Genomic DNA, 20,489 nt, shown 5'->3' on the forward strand with positions numbered 1-20,489 from the left:
TGCCAACACCATTACACAGGACCTGGGGGATAGCAAGCAAGACTTGAGATCCAGCACAAATCAACATCAAGGTTTTAGACAAGGATAGAGATGGATGACCATGAAGAAATTTTTTTCCTCCATGATCAGAAAGAAGGGAGGGGGAGGAAAGTGTGGACTACATGGGAAATCAAGGGCTTGAGAACAGAAGGGTGTATCTTGAAAAAACTCAGTAAGGTACAGAAGAGAAGGAAGCTGAAAACTGGTAGATGTGTAGATATGAAACTAAGGCCCCAGAGTCTACTGAAATGCAATTAAGTATTTGAGTAGGGAGACAATGCTCAAAATTAATTAAGTAGAGAATGGTTTGCAACACTTCTTCCTAGATTTGTAATCACCAAAGTGACTTCCACAAGTCATAGAAAATCCTCTTAATTCTGAAAGGTGTACATTGTAGTGAAATCTTAATTAAAAACACACAATGTGTAGTACACCAACCAGATCCCTATTGGGACAGCTGTTTTTGAAAGCAGTTCTGAAATGCATCACTTCTAAATCTATGAATGCTACTGCCACAAGAAGATGGTCGGCAACTGTTTGTAGTATCATCAGTCAAGACACCCCCTGTGAACTACCTGATAGTGTGGAGCTGCTGATTGTACTCGCTGGAGTGGTTACTTCAGGTTCATCTTGCACTGTTTCATTGCTCACAAATGCAGACTTTTCCTGCTCCTCCCGGGGTCCCTGTGAGCCACTGGAATCATCCTGTTCTCCTTCAGCTGATACAGACAATTTTGGAAGCAAACCAGAATTGTGCTGCTGCCGGCTACTGTCAGTCTCAGATGAGATGGATGTAGATATTTGCTGTCTGCATAACAAATAAGCAAACTCTCACTCAGTTAATAAATGAAGAGGCCTGCTATCTGGCAAACAGGATGTAGATGACTTGTTGTACATCCTTCTACTTACATTTCAGAATATTCTGAACTCCAGCTTAAAGATTCCACAGAAGGCAATGTTACACTTTTTGTTTTGTCTCCTGCATCTTCCTTTTCTTCACCTTGAATTTGAGTGACTCGATCTATACTACTAAAAACCTATTAAAGGAAAAAAAAAACCCACAAAAAATTGAGTATCACTGACACATTTGATATTAAAAAAATGATATGTGGGATCTATAGTTCTATGATTTTAAATGCTTATATAGTATTTCAGATTTCAAACTTCAAATTTCTTGAACCTTTTCAAATTTCCAACATTTCATTTTCTCAAAATGCTTTCTTGGCTTCTCATGTATAGGTATACAAATAGAGCCTCTTCTGATTATGTATTTATCAGTTTTCTCCTCATTTCAAAGTGCGAACCAAGACAGTAAAGCCAAAATCCTGGGTGTTTATTCCATTATTATTTCCTGCCAATTCACCTCTACTGTATTTATTGCCTGAGCATGTCCACTCTGATCAGCAATAATTAGCTCTCACCTCAGCTACTAGAGAAATACTACCTTTTGGGCAGTTTTACCTTTGATTCAGAGCATTCAGATCACTCCCTCATTTCTCCATGACTATAAAATATGCTAACCATTACCTTGCTTTTTCTTTGGTCAAATGTCACTAAATTAACACCTACTACACAGTAGTACTCTAATACTTGTTATGCACCTACAAGATACCCAGGACACAACTGGAGCCACAGGAAAACTATGTATAAAGAAACCAATGCAAAGAACACATATTAGCATTTAACAGAACACTTCCTTGACACTTTCTGTTATGCAATAATGAGTCTTCTACAGAAAATGTCATATTTATGTAAGTTTCCATTGGTATATTAAAAATTCAAAAATTAACTTTTCTACACAATCTTCCCATATTTTGATTTAATGGTATTCATTGTATTCTTGCTCAATTTCAGTTTACTTCATAGTTTCTTGAGAAAATAAGGCCCTATATATCTCCTCTATATTTAACATTTCCAAAATTTGCAAAAGTAGAACAATACATACTAAGATGACAGAAATTTTTACTTACTTTTGAAAACCTGTGTGAACACGAGGAGAACTGCCTTATCTCCAAATTAAAATCTTCATCATTGGTATCATCTTCTTCCTCAGTTTCCATATGGTGGTATTTCTCAGAACGAGCTGCAGACAAGGGCAATAAAATATCTGAATTTATCAGGAAGAAGAGATACTATGTTTTAATATTAAATAAAAATCTAATTCTATTCTTAGGATTATTTTTGCTGAAGTGTCAATTCATTGGTAAAACTGTAAACTGCCAGTAATTCTGATAAAGGAGATTTAAAAAGCAGCAAGAGTCAAAGACAGTGGTTACTTTAAACAAGGTGTTCATAACTTTTTTTTGAGACCATAAAACACCTACTGTCAAAGTAACTTGTGTCATCTTCAGACTCCAACTGTGGAATAAATTCTGCTTTCTGCCTCAGCAGACTATTCCAGTCAAGGCTCCTGAAGAACTGATGCTGCTTTACTTCATACGCACCACCTGGAGGAGCCAGAGGAAAACATTGAGCAAACTGTACCAAATCCTCTAACAGTAAATTAACTAAACCCCCAGCCAACAATGCAAATAGTCACAAAAAGGCATAGTCATTGCTGTATGCATGAACATCTACTACCCATTCCCATTAGAAATTCTAAACCGGTCAGAAATAGTCCCTGTCCCTGTTGTCTTGTGGCCATTTCTTTTAACAGTTTATTGCTTTATCATCTTCCCCTTTTAAGATTTTTATTCTTGCAAATGTACTAATCTGTTAGCTACATATTAGTCAGAATTTTCATATATAGTTCTACAAATATAAATATGTGCACTAGGTGAGTAAGTACAAGTTATAAAGTAATGCAGAATGATTCTTAATAGTTGCTCAATATAAATACTATTGCTGACTTAAGAGATCCTTTCAGTGTTTTTATGACAGCAATACACAATACTATAGGAAACACCCTATAATTTCTCTTATTTATTACTGCCTGCTCATTTAATATGCGTGAAATGATTACACTACTTTAAAGTCAGAAAACTACTGTAAGAACACAATGAAATACTGGAAATTTTGCCCTGGGAAGGTGGATGATGGTATTATTAATAAACATACATCTAATTCTAAAACCTGAAAAAGTAACCTGCAGCAGCAAGACCTGCTACCAGCTTGTTTTGGGTTTGTGTTGCATGGTTTTGCAAGTGGGGAGGCTACAGGAGTGCTTCTGTGAGAAGTGGCCTTCCTCTATATCCAACACAGACACTGCCAGCTGGTTCCAAGACGGATCCGGATCCACTGTCAGCCCATCAACATTATCTTGAATAATATATTAAAGAAGGGGAAAGACTGCTGCCCAACAGCAGCCAGACCACGGTGGTGCAGAGATCCACCTGCAGCCCACGGAGGATCCCACGGTGGAGCAAGGTGGATCCCTGAAGTAGACTGCCATGCCGCGCAAAGGCCTGTGCTGGAGCACAGGTACTACCTGTGGCAGAGAGGAGCCCAAGCTGTAGCATGGTTGCTGTCAGAACTTGTGACCCCATGGGGAACCCATGCTGGAGCACTCTGTTCCTGAAGATTGCATCCTGTGGGAGGGACCCACACTGGACCAAGGGAATGGTGTGGGGAGGAAGGAGTGGCAGGGGCAGCATGTGTTGCACTGACCACTACCCCGATTTCCTGTCCTCCCACGCTGCTTGGAGGGAGGAAGTAAAGCAGTAGTGTTAATTGGTGATAAATTAAACTAACATCCCTGAGTTTTAGTATGCTTTGCCCATGATGGCAAAGCACCTTATCTTAACACAGGAGCCTTTGGCATATTTTCTCCTCCCATCCAGTTGAGGTGGGGGGAAGGAGATTTGGTGGGTACCTCCTGGCCAGCAAAGGTCAACTCAGCACACTGATACAGCATGTATGTCAAAGCTATGCAGAGAAAAAAATGCAATCTCCAGGACAGGTTTCTAAGTCAGCATTAGGATTTCTAGATTGGGTTCTTTGCTTTTCATACTGCACCAGGGGAAAATTCAAAGAAGCCAAATCTTCCCAAAGCAGATCAAAATCACATCTCATCATAAGTCACTAGCTAAGCAGTGAATATTTCTCTGAGCACAGTAATCAGTAATGGGATATTACATCAGAATTGTATTATTCTTGATTGGTATCAGACTGTTCAAGCACAAAGAAGTCTTTTTACTGCTGTTTTCCTTCTTCAAAGTAAGTATAGTATCCACCTCTCTTCTTTCAACTTGCCTTTGCCACTCAGGTCTCCTGAGCAAGTAAAGTATTATGATTTTCACAGGGTGTTATGCAGCTTGCTAATACATATTAAACAAGACTATAACTTGAAATGCGTGGTGGAGCCCAGCATAAACCATGGTATTTTTCAGTGCCCATGTGGGACCTGTCACACTGCAGCCCCATTTCTGTGAGCTGATTCTTCTAGCACTTTGTTGTAGTTTCTGAACCCCCTGCTTCAAGGAAATAGCTGCCCAATTTCCTTCTTCAGGCTGCCAACTGTAAGAGAGATCAGATGCTTTAAAGAGCCTCTGAACACCACAGGTGCTTCATCCTGTGGCACTGACCATTTAGTATTTAAGGCAGCTTCATCTCACCCCATTCACTTTCTCCACCAACTGTATAGCAACAGACACATAATTTGCAATTCACTCCTGATCCAGCCTCTCACATGGCAACAGTCTTCAATTAACACTGTATTTATGAGGAAAATCATCCCAGCAATGAAACAACCATACCTGGAAAGAGTGTACTTAAAACAAGGGAATAAAACTATCAGATTTTCATTTTGCCTTTGGCATTGGTGCCCTCTGGAGCAGATGACACATGCAGCAAGTGGAGAAGCTACTGGGGCACGACACCTTCCTCAATCTTAATTTATTCAACATGGGGCAAGGCACAGCAATAAACTGCTGAGTGCCACTTAGTCTAGACCATCAGTTACAGTGAAGTCTAAGGGCTGCTCACACAGAACCCAGCCATTCATTGCAAGGGACAATGCAGCTCATTCATATCAGTCACATCATCACGCCTTGAGGGAAGCCAAAGGAAGACAGGTCATTTGGGACCATGTCAACACTACAGAGGGTCTGGGTTATAATCACATCTCCCCTGAGCAGCTGTGATAACACCAGTTATGAACTGATTCCTAAATCCTCTTTTTAATTAGGCCTAAATATATGAAGCAAAATTGGACTCAGTTTTGTGAGCAATTTTCCAAGTACTCTCATGCTGACTCAACCTGCCACTTAGTTTCCTCAGCATCCTAAATGTATTTCTGTTCATGGCATACAATGTTCACTGTAAATAAGATTATACCTCTAAATCTGGGCTCATTTATGCAGGAGGCTTTTTTTTTCTGTGTTTACCTAGTGCTTTGCCTAAAGGAATGGCAGTCAGTGACTAGGGTTCCCATGCATTAACACTTAAAATTATCACACACAATATTCATTACTGCCTCTCACAGAAACTCCCAAATAAATCCTCGTCTATCAACCAACAAATAAAACTCTTATTACATAAATGCACAGTACCTTCATTAGCCTATGGAAGTGTTAATACTTCCTTAACATTCAGTTTCATTTTAATTATTTTTCATACAAGGCAGTAGTGCTTGATAAATGAGAATGAGAAGACTTTTCACCACACAACCTCAGACAGTCATTACTGAATAAGGATTTGAGTACTCATCACCCACCCTAACATGGGGGGAATTAATATGCCAGGCTAAGATACTTCTGAAAAAGGAAGTTGTGTATTGATTCCCCTCCTAGATTTCTGTATTTAGTCATTTAATGATGTATTAATGAAGAAACCCCATTCACTAACAGGGTCTTTGAGAAATTTCTGTTATATTTATCAAACTGGGAGAAGAGTAAATACAAATGAGCCCATGTAAATCCCACAAAACCCAGGACAGACGTCATCATATTAAGTTCCTATTACTGGTCTTAATCTATAAATTATCATGGCATATTATGCTACTGCATGTCATGACAGATGTTTCCCAAGCAAAACAAACAGGTGAACAAAGACTCCCAATGCTGAATACAGAAGCTATTTCTAGTAGATTAACAATTTAAAATTAGTGCCTCCTAACCTGTTCCCAGTCTTTCCAAAGGATTCTGCCTAAGTAGCAGAGTAATCAGATCTTGGGCATCTGGAGGTGGTGCTTCATCCTTTTCAGGCCAGTTGATTTCATCTGAAAGAAAAGAAAGTTGCTTGATATTGCTAAGGTCTGATCCCAGCGCAAATTGCATTAATGCTCTCAAAAGCAACCTAACAGCAAAGCAGATTTAAAGTAACTTTCTCAACTTACTCTGCCGCATACCAATTATTTCTAATTTTTATACTTCCTATACAGATTGCATAAACATACTATATTCCAATTTCCTTTGGAAGTATCATTTAACACAAAACTGTGTTTAGCAGCAAACACATGAATGTTTGGCTCATGGAAAACTTTCAAAATATTAGCACAATTTGTATGCTCTCTCTTCCCCCACGAAATCAAGATTTAAACTGTAGTTATGTTCCATGGAAACTGTTGTTAAGATGGAAACTGCTGACCTGACCTGGCAGCTGCTGCTCACATCTGTGTTCCTTCTCTAATGCTAGCAGACTCCCTGAGGTCAATACTCCCATGACTAAGGGTCAAGGTGTCAGACTGTACTCTGGCAACATATATGGCAATGAAGATTTCTCCAAGAGTCTCATACTTCCATACAACCACCCTCCACAGAGTCTTACAATACTATATCTTTTGTACTTCATGGCAAGCTGGACGCAAACCAATCAAGACAGGATACACTGTGTATGAACATGAACTTTCTAACAGCCTACAAACAGCAAGTTTTGCCTGATTTTTAGTGGAAGCTGCCTCCACAAATGTAATATAGTGCAGGTTTAGATAAAACTCCGAAGAAGCTTCTTGGGAGGTACAAGGATTTTGGCATCAGAGAAACAGCACACTTGGAGCTCCAGAAACACAGAAAGCTGTTAAGGATTTTGTCATTATATGATCTAGACTTCTATAAAAAAATCATAACTGGATAAAAAATCATCAGAAGCTACATGCAGGTTTAACCTTCACATTTCAGAGATTAAGGAAAGGTACTGATAAAAACAGATATGAAATGTAACCTGCTTCTGAGGCAATAGTTTATTTAAATTCTTATCACTTTAGGTATTTAAGTTTACACTGAGGCCTCCCACAGCTGTCGTTGCACAACCTGAAGGCAGAAAAAGGCAACCTACAATGCAAAAGGAGGCAGCAAGATTTTAAAGTAGAACTTTAAACAGAATGTAGATTTTGCTCATGGAAACTGGAAGAAAAATCTAGGCTACAGTTTGGTTCTTTAAGATTGCTCTTCCAGTCAAACAGAAGGAGATAATTTATTTTAGCACAAGAAACATATCCAACAAGAGTTCTCTTAGAGATACTAAGATTTTTTTCAATAAGCAAGGATATTTCAAAGAGAAACAACTGACAAATCAACATCAAAACAAGAAACTGAGCCAACCAACAGTCTTGTAGGATGAGTGGGAATAAGTGATGTTTACAAAAGGACTTCCACAAGTAACTTATATAAGATAAATTGACACATTCAAATGGACGAAGCTATTTACAAAGGTCTCAGCTAGATTGTAACACATGACAGTACGTTTTACAAAAGGTAAAATTAATGCCACATGGGAAAAAAAAAGCATAATGTACATATTTTGTCATTAATTTTAAGACTATTCCCTCCCCTTCTCCCAGTCAGGGAATATAAGGATAAAAACACAGGTGTGTGTGTGTCTGAAAATGCAATAAAAACTTGAGTTATTTCCACATTTGTGTGCCTACATCTCCACTGCAGTTTAAAGCTGATTTGGAAAATAAAGCATGAATATGCATTGCAGCCACGGGGCACCCAGAAAACAGACAGCATTTGCTGCTTGTGTTAATTAAACAGTTGATTCTTCTTGCCACTCAGGCTTCTGCATATCACATCAGAAAACAACATAGTTATAAACCCATGAAACGTAGGATATCACATGCATTTTAATAGTTTACAAACAAGTCGGGCTTTCAGCTTCAGAGATAGAGGAAATAAAGATGATGACAGAAAGTCTCCTTTAGTACAAAAGGGGATTTGTTGCATTCTCACAGAATGAGGAACCAGAGATGTATTCTCAGCTATTGGACTTTTTAAGCAGATCATAAAACAGACTGGGAAATTCTTAGCAACAGAGGTGGCATTCTGTTAACCTTGTATCATAAATAGTGACCCTCTACATCTATGCATTCGGGAAATTTATGGAAACAGCAGGTAGGATAACAAACAAATCTGTTTAATTATCTTTCAGTTTTGTCACAAGACACATAACAATACTTAGGGTCAGTTTGTAGGTTAAGATCCAAAAGGTTATTGAATTTTAAATGGAAGAAGAACAGCTGCTACAGAAATAACATTACACTCCAACAATCACCAATGAAAGCATTAACAATCTGTGAACTGAATTAGTTTCTTTCTTTTTCTCATTATTTATTATTTGGGAGACATTTGTTTTAGAGTTTTATTACATCTTTGTTAATTTCTTGATTGCGCCATGAGGCAGAATTTCCCATCCATGTAAATTTATTTAACTGTTTCTTCTCTGGTATAATTTCTTTACCAAACACAGAAATCACTAGTGCATAGTGACACTACATTTTAACTAACATAGCTTTTCTCTTCCAAACAGTGCAGCTTAACCCCTGGACTCTACATTAATGAATTTCTGTACTTAGCAGAGTAAGTTCAACTTTTAATCTAAATTATTGTTACTGCTTTGATAGCAGATTGTGTAGTCTAACAGTAAAATTGTAATGTATCTACTATTAACAGATTTTGGGTTTTTTTAGAGATGCTCACCACTGATTACTTGTCCAAAGAGCTCTTCTGGTGTATCTCCAAAGAATGGCACACACCCAACAAGAAATTCATAAAGAATAATTCCCATAGCCCACCAGTCCACTGGTTTTCCATAACCCTGTCTCAGTATCACTTCAGGAGCTATGTATTCAGGTGTACCACAGACCTAAAAGAAAGAAAACAAGCATGATGGCAAAGCAAGTCTTAATTTAGCTAGATCAGGAATTTATAATTATTGAAATGTAAATTAATATGAAAACATGGAAAAAAATTGAATTCATTTGGGCTTAGTCTGCTGAGTTGGCATAACAGCTCACATTTTTAGAACAACTCACCTACACTAAGAGGCACCATAATCAATATTTGTGCATCTGTCATGCAAAGGACAGTTTATGCTTTGTACATAGGAGTCCATCATGGCAAGTATCTTACTTATTTTAAAACATATTGTTATCCTTATATGAAAGTTGTGATGATTTTATCTTAAGTAACTTTTACAGTGAACAGATTGTGAGCAACGGTAATGAGGCATGCTTAAAGGGAAATGGGCCACAGCACAGATTTTAGCACCCTTGGTTGTACAAAGCATGATGAGCTCCACAAGTACTCTGCTGAGACTTCTGAATTCTTTACAAAACAGTTTTCCATTTGTCTCTCTCACAATTCACTTGCACAGAATTAGGCCATTCATCTTACTAATAGATCTTAATGCAAAAAGGAAAAATCCTCAAATAATCCTCAGGGCACCAGTTAAAGTACTTGACATACTGAATTGGAACAACAATGCAGAAATAATGGTGGTTTATTCAGTATTACAGTATGTTCTGCTGGCAAAATGTTACTTTGTGTGAACACTCAGTGTAGAAATGAAAAAGGCTGTTTCTTACTTGTTTGTCGAGGAATTCTCTGGCATCCTTCTCAATGTGACCCTCGTACAGATTGGTAGTCAAACTCATTAGCCCCACTTTTGACAGGCCAAAGTCTGTAAGCTTTATATGGCCCATGGATGTTACCAACAGACTGAAAAACAGAAAGTTTTTAAGTCACTGCGACATAATTCAACATCATGTGCTTGTCATTGTTGTTATTATTATTACAATTATAATAGTTATGGGAAAACGTTTCATTAGCATTGTTGAATTCTAAATACAATTTAAAATGTACTTTAACTGGTACAGAATGAGCAGGTTAAAAATCTAAGTCTTACATTTGTTACTATTACTATTAGAAGTAAACAAACTTTTCATGTGCAACTGAACAACATCCTACAGAACTACAGAGGTCTTGAGAGCTGAGTAATTTAAACTTTGAAGAAACAGTTATCATGTAAAAGACCTAAAACAGAGTATTTGTCATTTTTGAAGTGAGGTGATTATTTTGCATCTGTAACAGGCTGGGTCAGTCATGCATTTGGAAAAAAACTCAGGATATTAAGTTAGTAACTGATACTATACTAACTAATACTTCCTGCTATGAGGCTAATGTCAGTCAACACCTATGACTTTAATTATTTTCTGGTTTTTTAATTGTAAAAGAGAAAGAAGAGCAATGAAGTTGCAAGGGCCACACTTCGTATTTCAGCTATCTGCTGTAATGTCAATTTACTTGTATAGGAGCAACACTGTGCTTTTAAATATTGAAACCAAAAAACCTAACCTCTCAAAAGAAAAGCAACCCCCAAAACCCAAGCAATAGGAGATGTTTCTGCATCTGGTCAATTTTGCATTCAAACACGCAAATACCTGCAAGTTGATGATATTTTGTGTTTTCAGTGTTTTAAGTACACTCTGAAAAAAAAAAATTCTAAATTGCTAAAATGTGGTTCTCTTCATTCTAACACAAAGAATAAATACCTTTTTCTTTTTAGATACTCTGATAGTCTCTTTCATCTTAAACACATAAAATTCTTAACAGCTCTTTTAGGAAAAAAAGCATTTTCTGTAACCACAAGTAATGAAAATTCAAATATTTTGAAGGAACTGTGCATCTACGTAACATTTACAACAAAAAAAAATTCTTAGCAAGTTTAAACTTTTGTATCTTATCTAACAATTTCAAACTCTTCTTTCAGTTATATTCTATATACATACTTGTCAGGTTTCAAATCCCTGTGTACAATTCCATAATTATGAAGGTATTCCAAGGCCAGAACAGTCTCTGCAAAGTACATCCTTGCCATATCTACAGGTAAGGGACCCATATTCTTCATCAAAGTAGCACAGTCTCCACCTGTGGAAACAGTACGTGGAAAAACATTCCAGATGACTCTATATCTGAGATGTAACAGTATAAACCATATACGATGCTAAAAGGAACAGAAACTGCAGTCATAAGATTTTATTTTCTAGTCAGATGACTCAACCAAACTTGTAGGCCCCACAGCTACTCTACTGGAAGTAGTGTGAAGCTGGGAGAGGGCACTACAAGGATTCAGCCGAGAATCAATAATGTACTGCTACCTAAGGAGAAAACAAACAAACAAAAACTGGGGGGATGGGGAGTGGTGGAAGCCCACACAACCATACTTCAGGATGCCTTCAGCACTGCTTCTGTCCACTGTTTTCCTTCCACAATAGCACCATTTCAAAGCATTTCCTCTTTCTTATTTCTTTGTAAAAATAACTACTACAAATCCCCCAACACTTGCTAATGAAAATTTCAGCCCCAGAAAAAAAGAAAACGTTTTCACATGAACTTTGAATGCTAGCACATTTTCAATTACAATCTATAAAGAACTTACTCTGAGAGCAGTTATTTCCCATTATAGCTGGAACACAAGTGTTTTACAAGCTGTTTACCAGGAGATAATGACTGGTGAAAAAAAAGAACCACCTTGCTGTTAGACCTGGTTCTTAAAATCTGAATTGCCAGAGTATGGAGGACACACAGGGGGCCCCTTCTAATTCAGGTACCATATGGGTTATTTTTATTTTGTGGTATAAGGAAATTCTCTTCTTCCTCTGGAAAACAGAAGAGCAATTTTACCTTCGACATATTCCATGACCATGCATAAATGACGTCTTGTTTCAAAGGAGCAATACATGCTAACAACAAACGGATTTTCTGCAAATGTCAGGATATCACGCTCAACAAAGGCCTGTTGGATCTGGTTTCGGAGGATGAGATTCTGCTTATTAATTTTCTTCATGGCAAATCTTTGTCTGGTTTCTTTGTGTCTCACAAAATAAACCGCGCTGAAAAGTTCAAATGGGAGAGAAAAGGAAAGAAGATTGACTAACTACTAAAAATACATTTGAAAATACATTTTTCACTCAATTTTTAAAAACTATATATATTATAAAAAAGATTTGTTCTCAATTTAACCTAGTCTTTCACATTAAAGAATGGTTACAAATTTCATTTTGTTTAAAAACCAGTACTCAAACTAAAACAAACAACTCTTCTGCCCTTCCCTCTCCCTTCTAACCAACAGCAAATATAACAGCAGATATAATTGCAAATGCTTTTCAGGCATTCCCATCAACAAAGGATTACATACAAAATCCAGCTATGGCACCATATTATAAATCATCGTGATAAATGCTTATTCTGTAGGTGTGTTGAAGGGAAATTATGACTCAGTCCAGGAAATTTTGTAACATATCACAGGTCTCTCATGAATGCTACTTGGAAGTTGCTCGAAGGGGTGGCTCCTCATTAGCAAGTGTAAAATCTCGCGTTCTTGCTCAGTCCCTGACCTCAGTACTGATCCGTATCAGAGGAAGGTCACCAGTAGGTAACCCAAAACAAAGACCACTGTGTTAACTACACATGGTAGCATGGGGCTGTGTTGTATCTTGACTTGCAGAATTTCCACTGGGGCGCTGGGTACAAGGTTCCCTGAGGATTTGGTTAGGTAAAGTCAGTGCAGTGAGGGAAGCAAGGAAAAGGAAACCTCATTTGCGCAACTCTTCTGTCTTTCAGGTCTAAGGAGAAGCACTACGCTGCTGTGAAACATTCAGAAGGACTTCACAGCTGCACTTCTTGAAATCCCATGAGGCAAATCCTGAACATTTTTGCCTTGCTTGAAATTTATCTTATAGCATTTAATGCTTATACCATTTCCAGTATATAACTATCACAGTGTTTATGGAAAGAAAGCACTTAAAGGAGAGGATGGAGGGGAAGGGCAAAGAAATGGAATTCAATTGTGAAGTTTTTTTAAATTCAATTAACTGTCTCCTTGAGGTCCAACTATCAGCATACAATTGATTATACAAACATAAAAAGTAACACTTCCCTTACTATCTCTATAAAGGTCTTCACACAGCTACAAAAGTTTTAGGCACTGAAACTTTTGGACTTCTCCTTTCCTTTGTGAAGGAAAACTTTCTAGACAGCATAAATTCTCTTACTGATTCCAAAAGCTTTTATCAATCCCTCATTCTTGTCTGAGCATGGGGCAGGTAAAAGACATTACACAATCATGAAAGTAGGTAAAAACTACCTTGGGCAAAACCCATGACAAACCCCACCCTTTGTGCCTCCTACTGAGTCTCACTCCCTTCTGCCCCTCCCAAACTGGAATACAGACTGAGTAATTCATCTCCAGTACTCCTCCCTGCTGACTTCATGCCTTATGTCCTGCAACTCTTCCTACCGCTCTCCTCATATTCACTTCTATCTCCAACTCTTGCTCTTAAAAGCCCCTCCCATGCTTTCCTTTCCCTTGCATTCTGGTTTTCCTCTCTCATTTGTTGCTTTCTCCAGTCAGCTTCATAATCTCCCATAATATCTTTTCTTTTACCTATTTCAGTCCCTCTCTGCATTCCTGGCATGGAGAAAAGTATTGCCTGAAGTCTCCATCCTTCAAAAAAACCTAGTTACATGAATGAACTAAGGACTAACGGAGGACTTGGCATACAAGTATTCCTCTAGAGTTTCAAACTGGACAGTGTGCAAGATGGCCTCCTAAAAGGCAAACAGAAACCACAGCATATTATTACAGCATCTTAATAAATCCTCCTTTCAGATCATACACATCTGTAAGATCATTACTGATTATTTTAAAATTATTAAAGAGTAAGTTCCAAGAACTATCTAGTCCTGTAAATATGTGGTACATGTTGCTATATTTTCCCAGCTGTCTAAACTGCATCTTCAGTCTTAGAGTCACAAGAAGGTAACTTTCCACTAGGATTCTGTTGTTTCTTATATAAAAAGCTGTTTAGCTCAAATGTACCAGACTAATCATAAGACAACTGCAACACAATAGTCTCTCCTATTTTCACACAAGCATACACTGTTTAAGCTACAACAGAAAGTGCTTCTAAATGATCTCCAGCACACAAAAATGTCTAACACTCCTCATATCCTCTGGTCACAGTAACCCCAGCAAACAACATTTACACCTTATGAAGAAAACTATACCCCAGCCAGCAGCATGCTATCATCAAATGCTGCCCAAAATCTTTAGTCTATTATAAAGACAATTTCTAGTCCTGTAAATATGTGGTACATGTTGCTATATTTTCCCAGCTGTCTAAACTGCATCTTCAGTCTTAGAGTCACAAGAAGGTAACTTTCCACTAGGATTCTGTTGTTTCTTATATAAAAAGCTGTTTAGCTCAAATGTACCAGACTAATCATAAGACAACTGCAACACAATAGTCTCTCCTATTTTCACACAAGCATACACTGTTTAAGCTACAACAGAAAGTGCTTCTAAATGATCTCCAGCACACAAAAATGTCTAACACTCCTCATATCCTCTGGTCACAGTAACCCCAGCAAACAACATTTACACCTTATGAAGAAAACTATACCCCAGCCAGCAGCATGCTATCATCAAATGCTGCCCAAAATCTTTAGTCTATTATAAAGACAATTTCAAATTTAAGAATTCTGTGACACAAAAATAATACACAAAATTGGCAATGAGAGAGCATCCAGTCTGTCCTGTCAGTTGACTGATTGACAGTGGCACACCCTGCCACCCTGCAAAGCCACAGCCAGAGCGGTACTGTTGCATCCTCCTGTTGTTTCAAATTAAGAATTTCATTTCCTATCTTCGTTCAGCTCTCTGTTTTCCTAACAGCAACAAGAGTTTCCAAAGCATCCCTTGGTTTCACTGTGCGAATTTCAACAAGTATGCAAGTGCTCAGTATTTTTCTTATGCTGTAGCTCAACATGGCAAAAAAGCTTACTTTCCAAAGGAAATAAGAACATTAATAAAGAATAAAGAACATTCATTTGGCAGTGTCCAAACATTATCTTATTTCACTTTCAACATAAATCTCAGTCTGAAAATCTGTCTCTATAATAACTCTAGTTAGATACAACTATAAAACACTGCAAAAGTGGTAAGATGACAAAAACAAGCTAAAATATTTAACTGGGTTCCTGAAGTAGTCCAACTCAAATATCATGCCATCTATCACTCCAATCTCATAGTCATGATTCCTGTTTTTTCTCTAAATTGAAAAATCTCTATTACCAAAAAAAAAATTCACATAGACAGGTTTCAGGCCTAGTTCACAGCTCTCCAATAACTCCAACTTTTAGAGCCATTTTACAACCTAGTTTACATTCAGTGCTAAGGCAAATATAGCTGACACTATTTTTTCATCTGTCAGAGGAGCCTGAACTCCTTGTGGAGACACAGGTACTGTACCTACTGCTTAAAAATTATACCTGCTGACTAGGAAATTTGTTTCATTTTTACCAGCAATTTCCTGAGAAGAGACTGCTAAATTCTGTTCTACCCTGGAATTATGTCTCATGTTGCCTCCAGCGAAGAGAAACTGCTTGTGAGGCTGTGGTTCATATTATTTGGTGAAGTTTATAGATAGTTATTTAAGATTAGAATTAAAAGCAGCACTGCAACACCTCCTAACAAAGCAATGCCTGTGACCAGATCAGAGTTATTTGGGGGCAGAAGGAAATGTTACCTAAAGCTCTGCAGCTCTCAGACAATGCACCCCAGCCTTCTACTTGCAATATTTCAGACTTATCCTAGTCTGCTTAGAAGGAAATGAGAAACTGGCCGTACGAGAAAGAGAACGTGTTGGCTTTGATCCTTCTCTCACAACTGGCATTAGTGCTAGCTGTTCTAATATGTTGTCAGTTTTGAGTAATAAAACCACCTCTGCATACCTAACAGCACCAATGCCTTTTATCTTTACCGCAGCTAGTAATGAAACTGCAGTCCAAAATTCTGATGGGTAAACTGTCTTGTGCTATTTCAGTGAACCTACAAAGTTACATTTCCACCTGTCCGTCCCCTTCTACTTCTGAATCAGGGGCTGCCAGGCCGATGATCAATAAACCTGACTGAGGGGGTTTTATTCTACAGCTGGTAACTTTCTTAATCCTAAAATAAACATAACTATACATGAGCAAGTACTATCAACAGAGTGGAGAAGGGACAGAAGCACTACTCACAAATGACATGCAGCAGCTGCTCAAGATACACTTCTTCCGAGTTTTGAATTTATCAAGCAACACCATTACCCAGTATGTCATGTACACACTGACACTACCATTCTTGCAAAACTAAAAGCATTCCAGAGAGGAGAGAAAGTGGTATCATGTATTTGCTTTAAAATGATACAGTTATACATTGAAGAGATATTGAGCTAACATCACTTGCTTCCCTAAAATCAAATGAAATTTTTATTTTGTTGAATTTTTTCAGGGACCCAGGCTGATGCTAACCTGAAGAGATGCACACTACTACCTGCTGCCTCTCACAAGCTGGACTGTGGAAAAAAATGTTGTTGCGATTGCAGTAAAAATTTAAAATTTGGGAAATGAGAGTTTTGTCTGGCTGAAGAAAGTCAGATAGACAGCTTGTGAAGCCATTAATGACTTGGCCAGAATCCTACACATTTACTGATTCACAGCTTGTTTAACTTCTTGTATATTCCTAGCCATTCCCAACAGCCTCATCTACTACACCTCATGTACTATACAGGCATTTAATTGCACTACAGATGAGTTTACCCAATCAATTAAAAGCAGACAACTGCTAAGATATTTACTCAAGCCTTCACAAAACCAATAGCTTTTATTTAAAGTCATAAAATTTAACATATCTGACAAATCTCTGCTATAACATGCCAAGACCAACAATTACTCTGTCAAGTAATCAAAGCTTTCCATTTCACTGATAAAGGCAAAAACACCACAGCAAAGGAAAAGAATATTACAGGGTTTTCTTTAATTAGTTCAGATTTAAGCCCTCCATTATAGCCTCAAAATAAGTAAAATATTACAACAACATACTTTGGTAAGTCAGAGCACAAAATATGCCCACTGACATATTTTAGAGAATGAATCAATTAAGCACAGGCAGAATTCACATATACTTACATTATTTCAAAAAATTAACAGCCTGGAAAAACACATGAGGGAAAACACAACTGTAGCATAACAATAACTTTTGTTTCAACTACTTGTAAATAAACTACAATCAATGCCTTCAGGATAGTTTCTTGCTTTATATTCATAAGAAGTAGGTATTACTGGTTTATTACACTACATTTCATAGATGGATTACACAGCATTTAGGTTATCTTGATGTGTTCTCCTTTAAACTTGACCATAACTTTTGAGTAAATAAACCATCAACTGAATTGTTGCCAACAGCAAAAAGAAAACTCTACTTTAATAAAGACTAGAAAAATGGTCTGTTGATTTTACAGTCTGACATAGCAGAGATTTTCAAGCACACAGATAGCCTCCTCAATTTACAGTATTGTACAGGTGCTAAAATCCCTTTTAAAAATGAGTGAACACTTTTAGAAGTTTATTGTTTCACATTTCACTGTGTTCCTTTCCCTCTCCATGTATTGGGTTTGTATAGCAAAGTTTGGGTAGTGGAAAGATTACAGGAGCCCACAGTGGAACTAGTTTCCTGGTAAAACTTGTGACCCTGGCAGGGGCCCACAGCAACAGGCTGTGCCTGAAGAACTGCACCCCACATTGCAACATTCTGGGGAGGGCTGCTGCTCATGGGATGGACTCACATTGAAAAAACGTATGGAGAACCGTCTCCCATGGGAAGGACCCCACACAAGCAGAGGAAGGATTCTCCTCCCTGAGCAGCAGCAGGAACAACATGTGATGAACTCACCATAATCCCCATTCCGTGTGTCCCTGCACCGCTGCGGGGAGGAGGCAAGGCTGGGAAGGTTGGAGTGGTGGGAGGGGGGAGGGAGTTTAAGGTCTCATTGTACTTCTCATTATTCTGCTCTGATTTTGTTATCAATAAATTCAGTTAATTTCCTCAATTCCAGTCTGTTTTGCCCATAACGGTATTTAATGTGTGATCTTTCCCAGTCTTTATCTCAACACATGAACCCTTCATTGTATTTTCTCTCCCATGTCCAGCTGAGGAGAGTGACAGAGTAGCATTGGCAGGTGCCAACAATCCAGCTAGAGTCAACCCACTACAGGCTGTTTTCTCATTTTTGATTTTTCTTCTAAGTAACCATCTAAAAAAAAATAAAAACCAACAAAATCTACTTTGTTATTACTTCCTTCAAGATGGAAGTAATATCACTCTACTAAAGAGATGAGCTTTTCAATTTCCACTAATACTACGGCATTATAATCTGGCAGCCTACCCCTGTTTTTACACTTGCTAATGAAAATAATGATCCAGATAATGAGGAATCTGGATATACTCCAAGCTGGTTATTCTCTAGCACCTTTCTTTTCTTCAAATAATTACCATGGTCTCGTTCAATTTCCAAGCATTACATTGCCAATTTTGTGTATTATTGACACTTAAAAGATCATCAATAAGCCTTGATTTTCCCTGCCACAAACACAAAGAAAAAACCATGTGTGGCATAGAAGACCATGGCTTTTCAACTGTTCTTTTCCATCTCTGCAGATCCCTTTTGGTCTCTAGTTTTAGGTGGACAGTTGTCTCCACTCTGTATTTCTAAACGGCTCTTTGAGTTTCCTTCTGGCTGTAACACCTATGGAGCAAGAGGCACACGCAGCTCTAGTGAACCTCTGCCTTCAGGCACCAGGCCTCACTCTGCTGTATGATGAGCTGCAGCTGCTCCCTCTCCCCATCCCTCAGCACCTGGAAAACTGCTCCAAACTGAGAAAGGTTCAGTGACTCATGGAACCTCTTTCTCCAACGAGATCCTATCCCACACAGTTCCTTTTATCCTCCAGTAAGAAAAAGAGATGGAGGAATGGAGGGGACTTCACATCTGCCAAGGGAAGGAGAAAGGGGTGCAGCCAGGGAGGGGAGTAGCATCTACTGCTAACTGCTGAGAGCCAGGATTTTGAGATACTGGGGTAACTGGGAGAAGGTGAGATATGGTAAGCAGCAAGTTTGTCTGCGAAGAAGTTCTGAGAAAATTAATTGAGCAGAGCTTCACTAGTGAGAAATGGTGTTTTAATATTTATATAATTTTTATGTAAAATTTTAATTTTAAATTTTGCTTGGGACTTTTGCTGAGTTATGAAAAAATGCCTTGGACACAAGCGGCCTCCATACAAGCTACCACGGCCATTTAGTCTGGGCAGTACTAAATGCCTCCTGTTCCAGAACTCATGGCTACCCTTGAACTAAATTTCATCAGAGAAAGCCCAACAGCCTCAGGCCATTCAGCAGGCCCACAGAACTCCAGTGAGTAGACTGTAGGTGCTTTTTCTCCTATGTCAAAGATCCCTTCAAGGAGTGCTCCATCCTAGCAGCTTGACACCACTTCCCACCTCAAGCAGAGTCAGTCTAATGGGGTCTGTGCTGGAAAGCAGCACCACCCTCCTTCTCTGCCAAGCTGTGACTTTGGCTGATTTGGCAGTGGGCTCCTCACCTCAAGATGGAAATCTCTCTTTTTTGAGCCAGTTTACATCCCTCTTGTTCCTGCAGGTTACACACAGCAGCTCCTGTCTTGACATGTTTCAGTGCAGAGGAGGAGCCAAACAAGGATCTACCCAATAGTACAGGATCAGAAAGGGGACTGAAGACAGATACCACCACTGCACAGTACTTCCAGAAAATATTTTGTATTCATTTAGAGATACAGAATTTTCTCTTGGTCTTCTAGGGTATCTTCAGATGACTTACGTATCACCAGGCAGTAAGCTGTGCATTCTCCAAGTATCCAGAAACAAACCACGAAATAGCAATTCCTTTAAAGCCAATTGGTTAAAATTTGAGAACTAGAATAGCATCCACAAAGTAACAGAAGACTGTTGCCCTACTTCAGGGAATTTGTTTCTATTGCAAATTTCTATTCTATACTTCTAGGTCAAGTAAGCACTCATTTTTATCCGTCTCTCTAGAGATGACATGTAATTCTCTCTCACATGTGCATAAGCACAGTATTATAAGGGTGAGCTTAAATCTGCCCTTTGATTTATTCATTTCATCTTTGGTGTGCTAGGCAATTCTGAAAAATCTTTCTGATGTACTATTCAGTACTTTAATTTGGTGCAGCACAGAGTAATTCATTATTGCCTAGCAAACTTCCCAAAATCTTGTCAACTTAAAATACTAAAAACAAAACAAGAATGCAAAATGAAAAAAGCAGAGTGCAAACTCACTCTCTCATACAAAGACCCCTGAAATAAAAAATAATGGGAAAATAAGCAAAACTAAAATGCAAAAGAGCTGCCACAGTCAGA

At 38.2% G+C, this 20,489-nt stretch overlaps 1 protein-coding gene across 1 annotated transcript in view; it reads right to left on the reverse strand.

Annotated features, from left to right (window-relative positions):
* Positions 1-20,489, reverse strand: part of MAST4 (microtubule associated serine/threonine kinase family member 4) — a 103,057-nt gene that overhangs the window by 13,415 nt on the left and 69,153 nt on the right. The window contains exons 12-20 of the mRNA XM_058824326.1: positions 11,880-12,088; positions 10,985-11,123; positions 9,782-9,914; positions 8,895-9,060; positions 6,095-6,196; positions 2,364-2,486; positions 2,010-2,122; positions 949-1,076; positions 615-847 (exon numbers count right to left, since the gene is read on the reverse strand). Coding sequence (XP_058680309.1) covers positions 615-847; positions 949-1,076; positions 2,010-2,122; positions 2,364-2,486; positions 6,095-6,196; positions 8,895-9,060; positions 9,782-9,914; positions 10,985-11,123; positions 11,880-12,088 — 1,346 coding nt within the window. The remainder of the gene's footprint in view (positions 1-614; positions 848-948; positions 1,077-2,009; positions 2,123-2,363; positions 2,487-6,094; positions 6,197-8,894; positions 9,061-9,781; positions 9,915-10,984; positions 11,124-11,879; positions 12,089-20,489) is intronic.

Source organism: Ammospiza caudacuta, chromosome Z (genome assembly GCF_027887145.1).
Source record: "Ammospiza caudacuta isolate bAmmCau1 chromosome Z, bAmmCau1.pri, whole genome shotgun sequence".
NCBI lineage: Eukaryota > Metazoa > Chordata > Aves > Passeriformes > Passerellidae > Ammospiza > Ammospiza caudacuta.